Raw genomic sequence first — 18,654 nt, 5'->3', positions numbered from 1 at the left:
CTACAAATCCCAGCATGCTTGGAGTTGTAGTTTTGCAACATCTGGAGGACTACAGTTTGTAGACCACTAATACAGTGGCTCCCAATCTGTGCCCTTCCAGATGTTGCAAAACTACAACTCCCAGTATGCCAAAACTGTCCAGGCATGCTGGGAGTTGTAGTTCTGCAACATCTGAAGGGCCAGATGTTACAGAACTACAACTCCCAGCATGCCTGGACAGTAAGGGCATGCTGAGGATGTGTAATTTTGCAACATCTGGAAGGGCACAGTGGTCCCAAAACTGCGGACCTCCAGATGTTGCAAAACTACAACTCCCAGCATGCCCAGACGCCAAGGGCTGTCTGGGCATGCTGGGAGTTGTAGTATACAGGGTCCCAATACAGCAATGCATGTCGCTTTACGGCGACGTGCATTGCTGTAAAGGGCCCGACCGCGGCTGAAGATCAACTCACCTGTCGCCGCCGCCGCCGTCTTCATCGCAGGGATTCGGGTCGTCAGGGACGAGGTAAGTACCGGGGCCGGTCCCCAGCACTCCCCCGTCCCCCGCCGCGTCCTCCGGTCTTCCTCCCGTCCTCTACGGACTTTCAGGGGCCGGGCAGGGCGGGAGGAAGTAATCGCCCCCCTGCGATTGGTCGGTTAACTAACCAAAGAATCGCAGGGGATCGGAGGAGGTGGCAGGCTTGCCACCTCGCTCCTAGGCTCCAGCATGGTCCTGGCTGTTTGTGACAGCCGGGATCATGCAAAATTACCGGGCGGCCGTGTCCCAGTGACCCGATCAGCCCGGTATCGCCGCAGATCGCAAGGGCGATTTCCCTTGCGATTTGCGGCTTTCGCCGACATGGGGGGCCTACATGGCCCCCCTCGGTGTTTGCCCTGGATGCCTGCTGAAGGATTTCAGCAGGCATCCAGTTCCGATCTCTGCCCGGCGAGCGGCAGGGACCGGAAAAGGCCATGACATCGTGGGACGTCATTGGTCCTTAAGGCCCAGGGTGCCATGACGTCCCAGGACGTCATTGGTCCTTAAGAGGTTAAAGGTCCTTAATACATAACACACATAACACTATTCATAATATATATTACTATGGGGGAGACACTGCAGGAGGGCCCCTGGGACACAGAGGGACTCAACCTGACAGGGCCTAAGTACTGTACGGGACTATATCTTGTACTGTGATACCACAGTAGTCGAGTATGAGCCGACCCGAATATAAGCCGAGGCCCCTAATTTCACCCAAAAGCCCAGGAAAAACGTATTGACTCGAGTATAAGCCTAGGGTGGGAAATGCAGCAGCTACTGGTAAAATTCAAAAATAAAAATAGATAAGATAAAAGTATAAAAACCTTACCTGAATCAGATCCTTCAAAACTGGATTCCTCGTCATCATCTGTATGTCGAAACTGAGCTTCAACATTAGCTTGTGTGAAGTTATCAGCATAGAAGTTGTCATCATCACTGAGTTCACAGTCATCACCATCACTGCTGTCGTTCTCATACAAATCTTCACTGCCATCCATGGCATTATTAATGCCACATTTCTGGAAGGCACATTGCACCATGTCCTCTGGAATGTCTTCCCATGCATCACAAACACAGTGTGCTATCAATTCTATGTCAGGCTTCATCAGATTTCCAACTTTTGTCAGTCGGGCTTGACCAGATGACATCCTTTCATGGCACATCTTTCACACATGGTCTTTGAAAAGTTTATCCAAGACACATCTAGGGGCTGCAATACAGATGTAAGCCCACCTAGAATAATTGCCAAAGTAACCTGAGTGTCACGATGCCGGCTGGCAGGTAGTGGATCCTCTGTGCCAGAGAGGGATTGGCGAGGACCGCGCTAGTGGACCGGTTCTAAGTCACTACTGGTTTTCACCAGAGCCCGCCGCAAAGCGGGATGGTCTTGCTGCGGCGGTAGTGACCAGGTCGTATCCACTAGCAACGGCTCACCTCTCTGACTGCTGATGATAGGCGAGGTACAAGGGAGTAGACAGAAGCAAGGTCGGACGTAGCAGAAGGTCGGGGGCAGGCGGCAAGGTTCGTAGTCAGGGTGGATAGCAGAAGTTCTGGTACACAGGCTTTAGACACACAAAACGCTTTCACTAGGCACAAGGGCAACAAGATCCGGCCAGGGAGTGCATGGGAGGAGGTTAGATATAGTCAGGGACCAGGTGGAAGCCAATTAAGCTGATTGGGCCAGGCACCAATCATTGGTGCACTGGCCCTTTAAGTCTCAGGGAGCTGGCGCGCGCGCGCCCTAGAGAGCGGAGCCGCGCGCGCCAGCACATGACAGCAGGGGACGGGAACGGGTAAGTGACCTGGGATGCGATTCGCGAGCGGGCGCGTCCCGCTGTGCGAATCGCATCCCCAACGGCCATGACAGTGCAGCGCTCCCGGTCAGCGGGACTGACCGGGGAGCTGCAGGGAGAAAGACGCCGTGAGCGCTCCGGGGAGGAGCGGGGACCCGGAGCGCTAGGCGTAACACTGAGAAGATTTTGCCAATTTTCAAGTCATCAGATGTGTGGGCTCTGAACATATCCCAAACTAGTAATGATGGCTTTTTCTTTAAGGCTGTTTCTGGTCTTCAGTTCCTGATTTCTTCCAGCCATTTTTTTGTTCCATCTACATCCATCAATCCAGCCTGTTATATGTGCGCGCATTGTTATTCGTGGTGGGAATTTCATCTTTTTAGGCAAGGTCTTTCATTTAAAAATAATGACCGGCTGCAGCTTAGTTCCATAAGCCAAACATGACAGAACGACTGTAAAATGTATTTTTTCCATTTTCTGTGGTTCTGAGTAAAGTAGTTTTCCCAAAATTGCCACCATTCTGTTGCTAGGAAGATCAAAGATCATAGGTGTTTCATCCATATTCCCAATATTTTCCAGGTCATAGTTATGGATCCGCCTTTGTTTTATGATAAATGAATGGAATGACATCACTTTTTCATCAAGGTCTTTTGGCAACTTCTGTGAAATCTTTGTTATTTGCCACAAACATAGGGCAAACCTATTTATGTAGCAGGTTCACTAACCTGCTGATGCAACAAAATTTTCAGTGCCTGGTGCTGCTTTAGCCATTTGAAGGGCATGTAAGCGAATTCCCATGTGGGTTACGCTGTAATCATTTTAACGACACTCCATAACCCATTTATGCAATTCAGTCTCTAGAGCCTCATATGAAGTCGTTAACCTGTTGAGGACGGAGGGCATACCTGTACGCCCTCGTCCCGCTCCCCTTCTAGGAGCTCAGGAGCTGAGCGTGGCCGCCAGGACCAGTGTCTTATTCCAGACATCACCGATCATGGTGATGCTCGGCATTAACCACTTAGACACGGTGATCAAAGTTGATTGCCGCATCTAAAGTGAAAGTAAAAATATCCCGGCATCCCGAACAGTTGAAAGAAAAAATGCATTGAGGGGGTGGGGCCTGACATCATGAGGGGGCAGGGCTATGACGTCACAAGCTCCCAGTGCCGGCTCCAGCGTTTGGAACATTTAGTTCCAAACGCTGAGCTGGGGAGTACCCCTTTAAACCACGTCAAGCTTTTTTTTGCCTTTGGAATCTTTTCCAACTTAGCTATATTTTCCGCCAGTCCCTCACTTGTTTTTCGTCAACACAAAATTCCCTACTTGCAATACTGGGGGCAAAAAAAAAAAAAAAGTTAAAAGTGTAAATATAAATAAAAAAGAAAATGCATGTGAATAAGATAACACCCCCCAATAAAAGTTTGAATTACCCCCCCCCCTTCCTATTTTTTTAAATAAAATTATGTAAAAAAAAAATAGTACCAATATTGAAGAAAGGAAAAACATAGCACACACCTGTAGGTTCTGCTGTGTTGGTTTATTCAATGGGGGAGATTCATCAAAACCTGTGCAGAGGGAAAGTTGTCCAGTTGCCCATAGCAACCAATCAGATCGCTTTTTTAATTTTTCACAGGCCTTCCTAAAAATAAAAGAAGCGATCTGATTGGTTGCTATGGGCAACTGGGCAAGTTTTCCTCCGGACAGGTTTTGATAAATCTCCCCCAATGTTCATTAGCGGAACATAGACATCCCTTCACCCTGTGATACGAGCAGAGCTGGAGTAGCAGGAACCTGCACCCGGACGACAGCTGCTGTTTCACGCCGTAAGGTAATGCCGCACGCGTAAATGTCCAAACTATTAACATATAAGGTTAGCTAAACCACACGTGTATGGCATACATGTAAAAAAATACCAAAGTCCAAAATGTATAATTTTTGGTCATTTCATATACCATAAACATATTAATAAAAAGTGATAAAAAAAGTCCCATCAAAACAAAAATGGTACTGATAAAAACTACAGATGACGGCACAAACAAATTACCCCTCATATAGCCCCATACGTGGAAAAATAAAAAAGATATAGGGGTCAGAAAATGACAATTTTAAACATTCTAATTTTGGTGCATGTAGTTATAATTTTTTTCAAGTAGTAAAATAAATAAAACCTACATAATTGGGTATCCTTGTAACCATATGGACCTACAGAATAAAGATAAGGTGTCATTTTTACCGAACAGTGCACTGCGTCGAAACGGACGCCCTAAAAAGTAGCAAAATGGCTTTTTTCTTCATTTCTCCCCACAAATATTTTTTTTGTTTCACCGCACCCTAGAAATTTTTCAAGAAAATGAAGTGTTTCTCACAGAAAAGGATTGCAGTACCACATGTTTTGCTATACACATGTTGTGTGTATTGGAACTAAACCAAAAAAGGGAGGAAAAAAAGCAAATTGGACATAATGTCACACCAAGCTCCAAAAATGGGCTGGGCAAAATTATTGGCACCCTTTCAAATTTGTGGAAAAATAAGATGGTTTCAAGCATGTGATGCTCCTTTAAACTCACCAGGGGCAAGTAACAGGTGTGGACAATATAAAAATCACATCTGAAAGCATATAAAAAGGAGAGAAGTTCACTTAGTCTTTGCATTGTGTGTCTGTGTGCCACACTAGGCATGGTCAACAGAAAGAGGAGAAGAGAACTGTCTGAGGACGTGACTACCAAAATTGTGGAAAAATATCAGCAATCTCAAGGTTACAAGTCTATCTCCAGAGATCTAGATTTGCCTTTGTCCACAGTGTGCAACATTATCAAGAAGTTTGCAACCCATAGCACTGTAGCTAATCTCCCTGGGCGTAGACGGAAGAGAAAAATTATGAAAGATGTCAACGCAGGATAGTCTGGATGGTGGATAAGCAGCCCCAAACAAGTTCCAAAGATATTCAAACTTTCCTGCAGGCTCAGGGAGCATTAGTGTCAGTGTAAACTATGACCCCAAACATACATCATAAAGCACCCAGAAAGGATGACAACAAAGCACTGGAGAGTTCTGAAGTGGGCAGCAATGAGTCCAGATCTAAATCCCATTGAACACTTGTGGAGAGATCTTAAAATTGCTGTTGGATAAAGGCGCCCTTCTAATAAGAGAGACCTAGAGCAGTTTGCAAAAGGGAGAGAGGTCCAACATTTCGGCTGAGAGGTGTAAGAGGGTGTGCAACCAAATATTAAGTTAAGGGTGACAATACTTTTGTCCAGCCCATTTTTGGAGTTTGATATGACATTATGTACAATTTGCTTTTTTTCCCTCCCTTTTTTGGTTTAGTTCCAATACACACAAAGGGAATAAACATGTGTATGGCAAAATATGTGTTACTGCAATCCTTTTTTGTGAGGAATACTTAATTTTCTTGAAAAATTTCAAGGGTGCCAACATTTACGGCCATGACTGTATGTCTAGATTAATATGTACAGAGTTCTGAGGGGGAAGTGTGTAAAACCAAGGGACCCCAGTAGCCAAGGCATTGGGTAGATAGTCTCCGTCAGCCCAACCCGAAAAATCTTAAATAATTGTTATGCATATTGTTATTAGAGAGTGTCCAGAACGTCATTACAAGGTCAAAAGTCCTTGCATATGTACAAGAGCATGTATGGAGATTCACCATGCCACATGGACTCATTTCTGTTTGCTATCAGACCTGGAAAGGACATTGTGTTAGAAATTTCTCAGGGACAGTCATTGGCCCCAGTGGTCACTTCGGTCCTCCGCCCTCCAGGACTGGGCGTCGAAGGCGACTGCAATTAAGAGGGGGAGTTTGTGATGGCCCAGTACGGGATGGTGTTGCCCCATACTTTTCCTGCCCTGTCAGGCAGTGTCCCTCAATGTCCCAGGGCCCCCTGTAGTTGTTTCCCCATATATATATATATATATATATATATATATATATATATATATGTGTGTGTGTTGTATATTAAAAGATGTGTTATGCCTTTAATAAAATGTACCATGTGATTGTTACCCAGGAGATACCAGTGACCAGCTGACCCCAAAGGTGACCTATGGGCTCCCTGCTAGTCTCCCCCATATAAATCCTGGGTGGAGCTAGCTTCTCTCTTGCATCCTGCTGAGGTCCAGAAAAGTCATGTCTAGAGTGTGTCCAGAGTAGGGGAGGCCTCAAGTTAAGTCCTACAGCCACAAGTCAAGTGCAAATAAAATAGAGTCCCCGTCCTGTTAGTCACAAGTCAGTCAAGTTCAGTCATCTGACTACCCAGCCTACCTGCACTATATTCTCCTGTCCAACTACATGTCCCAGCAAGCCTGCGAGGCCTCTGTGTCACTGGTCACCTTCTTGGGCCCTGGCTGTACTGTATAGACTGTTCCAACTGTCTACCATTGTCCATAGCTTGGTGTCGGTGTTTTCATTGCCCCAGTGCCTAGCGCAGGATCAAGCGGTATACCTTCGGGTGGTTAAGGCTAAACCACACCCTGATGTCACGAACACAAGGGGTTAATACCATCTGCCCCTAGGGGAAACAACATCTTCCCTGCACCTCACACCCCGCCGTACCACATGTGAACATAGCCTTACACACCTTTGACCCTGAATTCTATCATGAAGTTGTAAGCCATTTAAATTAGCAGTTAACATATCCTTTCTGTTTATGTGTGGATTCGATTTGATGCAAAGAGAGTTACTAATTGACAGGGGATAGAAAATAGATTTACTTGGAATCATTTGCCAAACAAACATACATATGATGTATTGTATCGTAGTGTAGGCTAAGAGGAATAAATAATGCACAATTACTATGTATCACAGGAGCATAACACACAGGCTACAGAAGGCTACAGAACCTACTCCATACATCACACATGCTGAACTACAAGATTCTAATAAAGCTCACATGTCACACAACAAATATGGGCTGAGATTTCTGGTGACACGCCCAAAAATGTGTCGCTCTGTTGTGATCACACAACTTGCAAGTGAATGATTACGTGGTATGACCCACAAGTGACACCCAAAAATTCATCAATTCTTAGATTGTGTGTGGTATTACAACTTGGCTCCATTCATTTCATTGGAACTAGCATAATGGCCCCTTTGGCATTTTTGGTCTGCAAGGTGCTGCTGCCAATCTGGTACTATGAAAGGATTGCAACTCAGCTGCATTGATTAGTCTCAATAAACTGGCCAACAAACGTAAATTGCTGTGATACCATCACAATCTACCACAGCAATACTCTCCCACTATGGCTTCCCACAACAAATGCCAGCCTAAGGACAGACTTCTGTTCATTGTTACTGCGATGCTTTGTCTATGGGGTGGTGTGGCCTGGAGCCAGGGGCTTGGTCGGGCAGCAGTGGGGCTGCCTGGCCACTGGTTTGCTCCCCCTGTGGGCATGGTGTTGCAGTGGTGGTGGCTGCCGCCTGACGCTGCGTCAGTGTTGGGTTAGGGACCCACTCTAAATAGGTGGTCTTGACGTGGCGAGTGGGCTTGTACTTTTTGATCAAAATGTATACTAACAACCTGTAGATCAAAATACAAATTGTGGATGTGCGGCTGTGTTTCTTTTTCTCTATGTGTTTCACAATTGTAGTCTCTCCCCCTCTTTCATAGCCAGCACTCTGCTCCCCCCATTCGGCCCATGCGTTTTTAATTAGCAGGAGACTGCAAAATGGTTTCCTCCTAGCATTCTCCCAGCTCTATGGCAGGGAGCATTTGGTAGGTATTCACATTGGTGTGGTTGTACTGCGGCGGTCATTGTTACTGTGATGCTTTGTTTGTGGGGTGGTGTGGCCTGGAGCCAGGGGCTTGGTCGGGCAGCAGTGGAGCACTTGCCCCCTGTGGACATGGTGTTGCGGTGGTGCTACACCAATGTTGGGTTAGGGACCCACTCTAAATAGGTGGCGAGTGGGCTTGTACTTTTTGATCAAAATGTATACTAACAACCTGTTAGTGTTTGAATTTATGCTGAGAAGCAAGTAGATCAAAATACAAACTGTGGATGTACGGCTGTGTTTCTTTTTCTCTTTATGTTTTACAATTGTAAACTTCTGTTGTGCTCTAATCTGAACTGTTGTAAAGGCCCCTATACATATTACAGGCGCTCCTGCGGTCCGGTGTTCCGATGTCCCAGCCACAAGTTCTCCCCTGCTGTTATGGGTGTTCCTGCGCTTGCCTCTGCCCCCCTCTGGTGCTGCGGTCTGCTCCCTGGACCATGGGCACTCTCGGGTCCCCTGCCCTTACTCACCTCTCCTCTGTCCTGTGCGTTCTGTTTGCCCCTAGTGCGCGCGTGCCGGCTCTCTGAGATTTAAAGACCGACTTCCCCTTGACCCCTGACGAATCTTTGTGTTTCCTAGAGCCTTAGAGAAAGTGTTGTCCTGTGTTTTCTAATTATCCATGTACCGTACCTTCCTGCTGGCTCCTGACCTTGCTCCTGTGCCGCCAACCTCTGACCACCTTGCCACGTCCCTGATCAAGCTCCTGTGCTGCCAGCCCTGACCTTTTGCCTGACCTGACTATGAGCTTGCTTTATCCTTCCTGTGCCACGATACACCTCGGCAGCCTGTGTGGATGAGTCATATTAGGGGTAGCGACCTGGGTGCCGCCTGCCGCAGCAAGTCTATCCCGCTTTGCACAGGCTCTGGTGAAAACTAGCGGCACCTTAGACTCCGCTTCCTGGTACAGCCCACATAATCTTCCACACAGGTCCTGTGGATCAACTTCTCCATCACCAGCCTTTACAATACACAAGGGACAGCTGTCAACTGAATGCTATCACTCCCCATCCCTTCATACAAAAGAATGCTCGGCTAACCTGAGGGTTCATGTGTCCTGAATGGATAGAGGAGAGACTGTCTCTCAGAACAAAAGGATCAGGCAGTTGAAAAATCAGCATACCAGATCCTTCTCTCCTATATCTATTGGGGTAGTTGTGAGGCCGCTATACAGAGTAGGGCTTGTTCATATCACCACCACTAAAGGGAGATAATTGTGAAAAGAAGGTAGTGGAGAGGAGAAGAAATACAGCATGTCTGGCATTTTTCTCCACTCATCTCCGTAAAATAACAGACAATTGATGGACACTATGTTGTGCAAATGGTCCATTCAGGCTTCTTTGTTTGGCGCTAAATGGACCCTGAATGGGGCGAAGCTCTGCGGTGATGTGAACCTAGCCTTAGACAGTCAGCCAGTCCTACTGAAATCAAAATATTTTGACAACTAATTGTTTTCTAATGTGTATTGTGACCTCAAGGCTTGGGTGCAACTTTTGTTTAATACCTGTGGTGCCCCAGTATCTCTACCCTGTGTAGCGATTCTCACATTTATGAAATAACCCTCACCCTGTAGATGAATGTGGCACAGAGCAAAACACCAGATTGGATCTATCATTGTTTGTTGTCTCTTTTCATATTTTTCTGTGCATTAATGTGCGTAAACTACCATAAATACTTTCCAATTGTATTTGTGCCTGTTTTGGTTTGTTTTCTAAAATATCTTCTCGCAAAGGAACATATTTATTACCTTTTGTGAAAAGTGAAGCTGAGCTTGCTTCATGGTTGGCAGGGGTCAGCTGCTATCAGCAGCCATCACTCACCATCAATGACCAATATCAGTGATCAAAATAAAAAATGTAAGCAAAAAAAGAAACAGGTTTCTAGTGTGGTATCATTGTAATGGTATGGACCCACAGAATAAAGATAACACATAATTTTTACCAGAAAGGTCACTGCATAGAAATGAAACCCCCTAAAATTAGCAAAATTGCATATATTTTATTTTTTATTTCACCTCACAAATAATTTTTTGGGGCTTCACCCTAGAATTTGTGCTAAAATTAGTGATTTCCATTACAAAGTACATTTAGTCCCACAAATAACAAGCCCTCATGTGGCCCTGTAGGTTAAAAACTGAAAAACTAATGGCCAGTGAAAGGCGAGGAAGAAAAAAAAAAACAACAACAACAAACATCGCTGCGTTTTCAATGGGTTAACCTGTCCAGGACCAAGGGCGTACAGGTACGACCATTGACCCTGGTACCTAAGGACCAAGGGCGTACGCCCTGGTCCCGTTAACAGGGTTTAAACTGTTCTCACCAGCAGAGAACCGGTTAAACTCAGTGGGTTTCTACGGGCAGCGAGGACCCACAGCTAATGCCGGGCAATGCCGATCGGGGCCGATGCCCGGCATTAACCCTTTAGATGCCGCAATCAAAGTTGATTGTGGCGTCTAAAATGAAAGTTAAACTATCCCGGCAGCTCAGCGGAGCTGATCGGGAATATCGCGACAAAATTGCGATGTCCCAATCAGCTTACTGGACGACGAGAGGGTCCTCACCTGCCTCTTTGTTGTCCATTTGGCGTTCTGCTGCTCCAAGCCTGCTCAGCAGGCTAGAGCAGCAGAGCGCCAAGAACACTGATCAATGCTATGCTATGGCACAGCATTGATCAGTACAGTATATGCAATCAGAAGATTGCATGATATAGCCTCCTATGGGGGCTAAAAAAAAGAAAATTGTAAAAAAAAATAAATAAAAGTTAATAAAAGTGAATTAACCCTTCCCTATTAAAAGTTGAAATTACCCCCTAGAGATGAGCGAACTTACAGTAAATTCGATTCGTCATAAACTTCTTGGCTCGGCAGTTGATGACTTTTCCTGCATAAATTAGTTCAGCTTTCAGGTGCTCCCGTGGGCTGGAAAAGGTGGATACAATCCTAGGAGACTCTTTCCTAGGACTGTATTCACCTTTTCCAGCCCACCGGAGCACCGGAAAGCTGAACTAATTTATGTAGGAAAATTCAGCAACCGCTGAGCTGAGAAGTTCGTGACGAATCGAATTTACTGTAAGTTCGCTCATCTCTATTACCCCCCCCCTTTTCCATTTTTTAACCCCTTAAGGACGCAGGGTTTTTCGTTTTTTGCACTTTTTTTTTTTGTGCCACCAATTCTACTTTGCTGTGACATCGGTCATTTTACCCAAAAATCTACGGCAAAACGGAAAAAAAAATTATTGTGCGATGAAATTGAAGAAAAATTCCATTTTGTAACTTTTGGGTTACAATGCCATTTTGTAACTTTTGGGTTACAATTTTTTAATAAAAATGACAACTCTTTATTCTGTAGGTCCATACGATTAAAATGATATCCTACTTATATAGGTTTAATTTTGTCGTACTTCTGGAAAAAAATCCTAACTACATGCAGGAAAAATTATACGTTTAAAATTGTCATTTTCTGACCCCTATAACTTTTTTATTTTTCGGCATATGGGACGGTATGAGGGCTCATTTTCTGCGCCGTGATCTGAAGTTTTTTGCGTTACCATTTTTGTATTGATCGGACTTTTTAATCGCTTTTTATTCATTTTTTCATTATATAAAAAGTGACCAAAAATACATTATTTTGGACTTTGGAATTTATTTGCGCGTACGCCATTGACTGTACGGTTTAATTAATGATATATTTTTATAGTTCAGACATTTATGCACGCGGCGATACCACATATGTTTATATTTATTTTATGTTTAGTATTTATTAGCTGCTGAATACTACAGAGGAAATTCTTTTCTTTTTGGATGTCTCTGCTGACATCATGACCACAGTGCTCTCTGCTGACATCTCTGTCCATTTTAGGAACTGTCCAGAGCAGCATATGTTTTCTATGGGGATTTTCTCCTACTCTAGAGAGTTCTTAAAATGGACAGAGGTGTCAGCAGAGAGCACTGTGGTCATGATGTCAGCAGAGAGTTCTGTGTTCAAAAAAGAAAAGAATTTCCTCTGTAGTATTCAGCAGCTAATAAGTACTGGAAGGCTTAAGATTTTTTAATAGAAGTAATTTGCAAATCTGTTTAAATTTCGGGCACCAGTTGATTTAAAAATAAAAAAAGTACCCCTTTAAATATTGAAACCGTTTAGGTCTATTTTCAGGTACTGTTTTGGGAATAACCAGACGTAAAGAAGATGTATGGTTTCTATGGACAATTGTAAAATGCTGAGAAACGCTGTGTAATGTGAATGGTTTTTAATATTGGATCTATGTTTCGACATTCGGGAACATCCAGTTTGAATAGGGCGTCCAACATATTGCAGATGACAACTGCAAGACAACAAGTATGTAGCGTACTGTGTATCACAATTTAATACTTGATTTATGAAATAATTTTTTTAGTATAATAAGAATAAAATGTATCCAGAGTTATCCATTATGCCGCAACAAAGGCATCGACTTTTATTGCATGGTGAGCAACCTTTTATTCCAGACGCTGAGGAATAATTAGTAGTATTGATATTTTTTTTTATCTATTTGGTGCTATCAAGTTTTGCTAATTTTTTAGATCTCCTGTATGTGATACCCGGCCTACTTGGTACAAGATCTTTAAGAATAGGGTCGTTAAAAAGGGTAGCTCCCACCATCCTATTTTTTTTTTCTGTCCCTGCCTATTGCCAATCTATTCCTAACCACCTCCCTGCTTTTAATTTTTATTTTTACTATATTAAAAATGCCTTTTGTCTGCCTGGCAGTGTGCTCACTACCAGGCAGACTTCCCCAGCAGGCACCACATCACTGATGCCTGCTGGGGGGGGACTTCCGCCCTTAGTTCATCTACACAGGGTGCCTCCAGCTGTTTCATCACTACAATTCCCAGCTTGCCCTGACATCTACTGGCTGTCAGGGCATGCTGGGAGTTGTAGTATTGAAACAGCTGGAGGCACCCTGTGTAGATAAACTATTAGTTAGTTACATGCAGCGCTAGCCTGTCCCCTCCGTCTCCCCCCCCCCCGCGCCATACCCCGTTCCCTCCATCACAACCCCCTCCCCTGCATACCCCGTTCCCTCCATTACAACCCCCCCCCCCCCCGCATACCCCGTTCCCTCCATCACAAACCCCCCTCCTGCATACCCCGTTCCCTCATTACACTTACTGCAGAGTCCGGCAATGGACGTGCATGGACAGCGACGACGAGGCGGCGGCGGCGATGGCGATGTGCGGGAGGAGTGGCCTCCCAGCCAGTGGCCGGGGAGCCAATGCGCTCCCGCCTGTCTGATTGACAGGCAGGGAGCGAGTGCAGCCTAACTGAAAAATGACTGATTGCTAGGCCAAAATCAGTCCTTTTTCAGGCGTGACGTCACGCCAGGCTGCAGCCGGCCACTAGGAGGGAGACCCCTAGTGGCCGGTTTTCAAATGTAAATTAAACCATTTTAATAAAAAAATAATAAAAGTATTTTTTTGAGAGATATGTTGTAGTACATAAGTACTACAACATATCAAAAAATAAAGTTGGTGACAGTGCCCATTTAAGGATAACATGCCAGTTCCGTTTAAAAATATTGGGGGAGATTTATCAAAACCTGTCCACAGGAAAAGTTGCCCAGTTGCCCATAGCGACCAATCAGATCACTTCTTTCATTTTGCAGAGGCCTTGTTAGAAATGAAAGAAGCGATCTGATTGGTTGCTATGGGCAACTGGACAACTTTTCCTCTGGACAGGTTTTGATAAATCTCCCCCATTCTGAATCTCTAGAGCAGTGTTTTTCAACCTTTTTTGTGCAAAGGCATACTTTTTTCATGAAAAAAAATCACGAGGCACACCACCATTAGAAAATGTAAAAAAAATGTAACTCTGTGCCTATATTAGTATTTCCCAACCAGTGTGCCTCCAGCTGTTGCAAAACTACAACTCCCAGCGTGTCCAGACAGCCAAAGGCTGTCCGGGCATGCTGGGAATGGTAGTTTTGCAACAGCTGGAGGCACACTGGTTGGGAAACACTGGCCTATATTGACTATATATAAAGTAATATACAAATACAAATAAAGTAAAAAATTCCTATGCACACTGCATATATCTTATCTTGCATATATCTTATTTTCCCCCACATTAAGTTGGCAGTATAGTTACCCCAACATTAGGTTGTAGTTCCCCCACATTAGGTCCAGTATAGTCCCCCACATTAGGTCCAGTATAGTTCCCCCACATTAGGCCCAGCATAGTCCCCCCACATTAGGTCCAGTATAGTCCCACATTAGGCACAGTATAGTTCCCCCACAGACATACAGCCTTCAGCCATACAGTGTATTACTGAAGGTTGTATGCCTGTGTACTGCCCCACTTCGGTGTTCCGAGCACCGCTCCTCCGGTCCGGCTATAGCAGTAGGTCCTGGGACCGGAGGAGCGGTGCTCGGAACACCGAAGGAGATGCGCCGCTGGTAACACCAAGTTGACAGCGCGCGTCCTCCTCGCTGCTCCGGTCCTCCGCGATTGTTGCTATGGGCGCACGCATGGGACGTCAGTGACGTCCCTGCGTGCGCTACCTCCCGGCGGTCCCCGCGTTTTTAAAGTAAACGCGGGGCCGCAGGGACTTATTGGAGGCATCCATGTGTCCCGAAAGCAACTTTCGGGATACAGAGATGTCCCGTGGCAAAAACACCAGGCGGGTATTTTTCCCACGGCACGCCTCACACTATGTCACGGCACACTAGTGTGCCGCGGCACAGTGGTTGAAAAACACTGCTGTAGAGCTGCTCTATTGTAATTTGTAACAAAGTTATACTTAAAGGGGTACTCCGGTGCCTGTTCGCGGGAGTCCCGCAGCTGGGGACGCCCGTGATCATGCATGTGGCACCCCGTTTGTAATCAGTCCCCGGAGCATGTTCGCTCCGGGTCTGATTACGGTCGACCGCAGGGCCGGCGGCGTGTGACGCCATAGCTATCACGCCCCCTCCCGTAGGATTGCATTGAGGGGCGGAGCGTGACGCCACACGGGGGCGGAGGCGTGACGTCACACGCCGCCGGCCCTGCGGTCGACCGTAATCAGACCCGGAGCAAACACGCTTCGGGGACTGATTAAAAACGGAGTGCCGCGTGCATGATCACGGGTGTCCCCAGCTGTGGGACTCCCGCGATCAGGCATCTTATCCCCTATCCTTTAGATAGGGGATAAGATGTGTAAGCACCGGAGTACCCCTTTAAAGGACAACTGTAGTGGTACACATTTATATATGCCCGGGCCTCAAAAATAAACAAACTAAACTCATACATACCTTCCTACGAGCCCCCGTTGGTCCGGCACAGGCCTCACGGTCCGTCAGTGCTGACGTCGTTCCACTTCCTGGGACGGGGACGCCGCAGAGCCGTCTGCATATCACCGGCCGTAGCGATGTCCCGCCCCGGCCTGTGATAGGCTGAGCCCACTGTCATGTAAGAAGCCGGCCAGAGCTCCTTACATGACAGCGGGCTCAGCCTATCACCGACCGGGGCGAGACATCGCTACGGCCAGTGATACGCCAACGGCTCTGCGGCGTCCCCGTCCCCAGGAAGTGGAACGACGTCAGCACTGATGGACCGTGAGGCCTGTGCCGGACCAACTGGAGCACATAGGAAGGTATGTATGAGTTTAGTTTGTTTATTTTTGAGGCCCGGGCATATATAAATGTGTACCACTACAGTTGTCCTTTAAACTGATTGCTTGTCTCTTTTTTTATTGTTATTCTAGTTAGTTGTATTATTAATTGTATTGTTGCTTTTATTGGATATTTTTATTTGTTTGGATCCACTAAGTGGATTTGTTTTTTCACACAGATGACTGGCAGAGCTGGTTTTAATTACTGTTTTGTGTAAGTCGGTGAGGGAGATTTATCAAAACCTGTGCAGAGGAAAAGTTGCTGAGTTACCCATAGCAACCAATTAAATAGCTTCTTTCATTTTTGAAAAGGTATGTTAAAAATGAAAGAAGCAATCTGATTGGTTGCTAGGGGCAACTCACAAACTTTTCTTCTGCACAGGTTTTGATAAATCTCTCCCAGTGTGTTTTTCCAACCAGGGTGCCTGCAGCTGTTGCAAAACTACAACTCCCAGCATGCCCGGACAGCCTTTGGCTGTCCGGGCATGCTGGGAGTTGTAGTTTTGCAACAGCTGGAGGCACCCTGGATGAAAAACATTGGTGTAAGTAAATGAAAGACAGGGAAATCCATCAAAACTAGTGGATATGAAAAATGACGTAGTCCCCAATGCAGCCAATCACATCACTGCTTTCATTTTAGCGCAGGGTCCTGAATGGCTGCTATGTGCAGCTCCTCCCCCGCTAAATGACGTAGTCCCCATTGCAGCCAATCAGATCACAGCTTTCATTTTAAAGCAGGGTCCTGAATGGCTGCTATGTGCAGCTCCTCCCCCGCTATAGCTGTGTTGACCTTTAATTGTTCCTGCTCCGTGTTGTGTACATCACTGCAAGTCACATGATCACACCCCGTGATGCCGGCTTCTACGTCACTCATCTACTTTTCTAGGCAGCGGCCAATGAGAAGTGAGGAGGAAAGTCCCGGTCGTCTCCACAGCTGAGGTTAGGACTGCCCGGGGCCGGAGCTGTCACTACTCAGGTGACCGAGCACAGGCCGGTAATGGACGCTTACAGGATGGACAGTCTGGACGGATGGGTGGCCGTGCGGCCCAACCTCTTCCAGGAGTCGGAGCTGCACAAGATGGGCTTCATCGTGGCCTGGAACCAGGTGGAATACAAGTTCGCGGTGACCTGTCACAACCGGACCGCGCAGCGGAGGAAGCGGCGGGAGGGGGAGGACGGAGAGCAGAGCAGCTGGGCCGGCCTCTACAGCGTGCACGACCTGGAGCACATCCACCGGCAGCTGAGCTCTGTGAGCAGCCGCCTGGAGCTCTGCTTCCCCCGCTTCCCCGCCCAGCACTCTGCCGGCAGCCTGTGGACTTTACTCTTCCCCGAGGCCCCGTCCTGGGATGGAAGCGTCGAGGAGCTGGATGCCGTGTGCCGGGCCCTGGAGAGCTACCTCAGCGCCGCCATAGAGGAGTGCGGCCGCCAAATCGTGCTGGACGTGCTGTTCCCGGAGGACGGGGAGGACAACGAGAAATACTTCGAGAACCTGCACGAGTTCCGCAAGAAGAGCCTGGAGGAGCAAGTGTGCCGGGCCAAGGAGAGCCTGCGAAGGGTGCGAACCAGGGGGCATAGGGGGCCTAGAGGAGCAAGTGTGCCGGGCCAAGGAGAGCCTGCGAAGGGTGCGAACCAGGGGGGCATAGGGGGCCTGGAGGAGCAAGTGTGCCGGGCCAAGGAGAGCCTGCGAAGGGTGCGAACCAGGAGGGCATAGGGGGCCTAGAGGAGCAAGTGTGCCGGGCCAAGGAGAGCCTGCGAAGGGTGCGAACCAGGGGGCATAGGGGGCCTGGAGGAGCAAGTGTGCCGGGCCAAGGAGAGCCTGCGAAGGGTGCGAACCAGGGGGCATAGGGGGCCTGGAGGAGCAAGTGTGCCGGGCCAAGGAGAGCCTGCGAAGGGTGCGAACCAGGGGGCATAGGGGGCCTGGAGGAGCAAGTGTGCCGGGCCAAGGAGAGCCTGCGAAGGGTGCGGAACAAGGGGGGCATAGGGGGCCTAGAGGAGCAAGTGTGCCGGGCCAAGGAGAGCCTGCAAAGGGTGCGAGCCAGGGGGGCATAGGGGGCCTGGAGGAGCAAGTGTGCCGGGCCAAGGAGAGCCTGCGAAGGGTGCGGAACAAGGGGGGCATAGGGGGCCTAGAGGAGCAAGTGTGCCGGGCCAAGGAGAGCCTGCAAAGGGTGCGAACCAGGGGGGCATAGGGGGCCTGGAGGAGCAAGTGTGCCGGGCCAAGGAGAGCCTGCGAAGGGTGCGGAACAAGGGGGGCATAGGGGGCCTAGAGGAGCAAGTGTGCCGAGCCAAGGAGAGCCTGCGAAGGGTGCGAACCAGGGGGGCCTAGAGGAGCAAGTGTGCCGGGCCAAGGAGAGCCTGCGAAGGGTGTGAACCAGGGGGACATAGGGGGCCTGGAGGAGCAAGTGTGCCGGGCCAAGGAGAGCCTGCGAAGGGTGCGAACCAGGGGGCATAGGGGGCCTGGAGGAGCAAGTGTGCCGGGCCAAGGAGAGCCTGCGAAGGGTGCGAACCAGGGGGCATAGGTAGCCTGGAGGAGCAAGTGTGCTGGGCCAAGGAGAGCCTGCGAAGGGTGCGAACCAGGGGGCATAGGGGGCCTGGAGGAGCAAGTGTGCCGGGCCAAGGAGAGCCTGCGAAGGGTGCGGAACAAGGGGTGCATAGGGGGCCTAGAGGAGCAAGTGTGCCGGGCCAAGGAGAGCCTGCAAAGGGTGCGAACCAGGGGGGCATAGGGGGCCTGGAGGAGCAAGTGTGCCGGGCCAAGGAGAGCCTGCGAAGGGTGCGGAACAAGGGGGGCATAGGGGGCCTAGAGGAGCAAGTGTGCCGGGCCAAGGAGAGCCTGCAAAGGGTGCGAACCAGGGGGGCATAGGGGGCCTGGAGGAGCAAGTGTGCCGGGCCAAGGAGAGCCTGCGAAGGGTGCGAACCAGGGGGCATAGGGGGCCTGGAGGAGC

General features: G+C 48.0%; 2 protein-coding genes across 2 annotated transcripts in view; one reads left to right on the top strand and one right to left on the bottom strand.

The window, feature by feature from the left end:
• FSD2 (fibronectin type III and SPRY domain containing 2) overlaps nt 1-1,711 on the bottom strand; it is a 53,776-nt gene extending 52,065 nt beyond the window's left edge. The window contains exon 1 of the mRNA XM_056572180.1: nt 1,347-1,711. The gene's annotated coding sequence lies outside the window, so the exon portion shown is untranslated. The remainder of the gene's footprint in view (nt 1-1,346) is intronic.
• A 14,850-nt stretch (nt 1,712-16,561) lies between these two features.
• The window catches only part of WHAMM (WASP homolog associated with actin, golgi membranes and microtubules), a 77,963-nt gene continuing 75,870 nt past the window's right edge, over nt 16,562-18,654 (top strand). The window contains exon 1 of the mRNA XM_056572181.1: nt 16,562-17,270. Within this exon, the coding sequence (XP_056428156.1) occupies nt 16,713-17,270 (558 nt within the window). The 5' untranslated portion in view covers nt 16,562-16,712. The remainder of the gene's footprint in view (nt 17,271-18,654) is intronic.

This window comes from Hyla sarda, chromosome 4 (assembly GCF_029499605.1).
Source record: "Hyla sarda isolate aHylSar1 chromosome 4, aHylSar1.hap1, whole genome shotgun sequence".
Classification (NCBI taxonomy): Eukaryota; Metazoa; Chordata; class Amphibia; order Anura; family Hylidae; genus Hyla; species Hyla sarda.
Note: the sequence above shows the minus strand (reverse complement) of the source record. Positions and strands in the feature narration are given on the sequence as shown.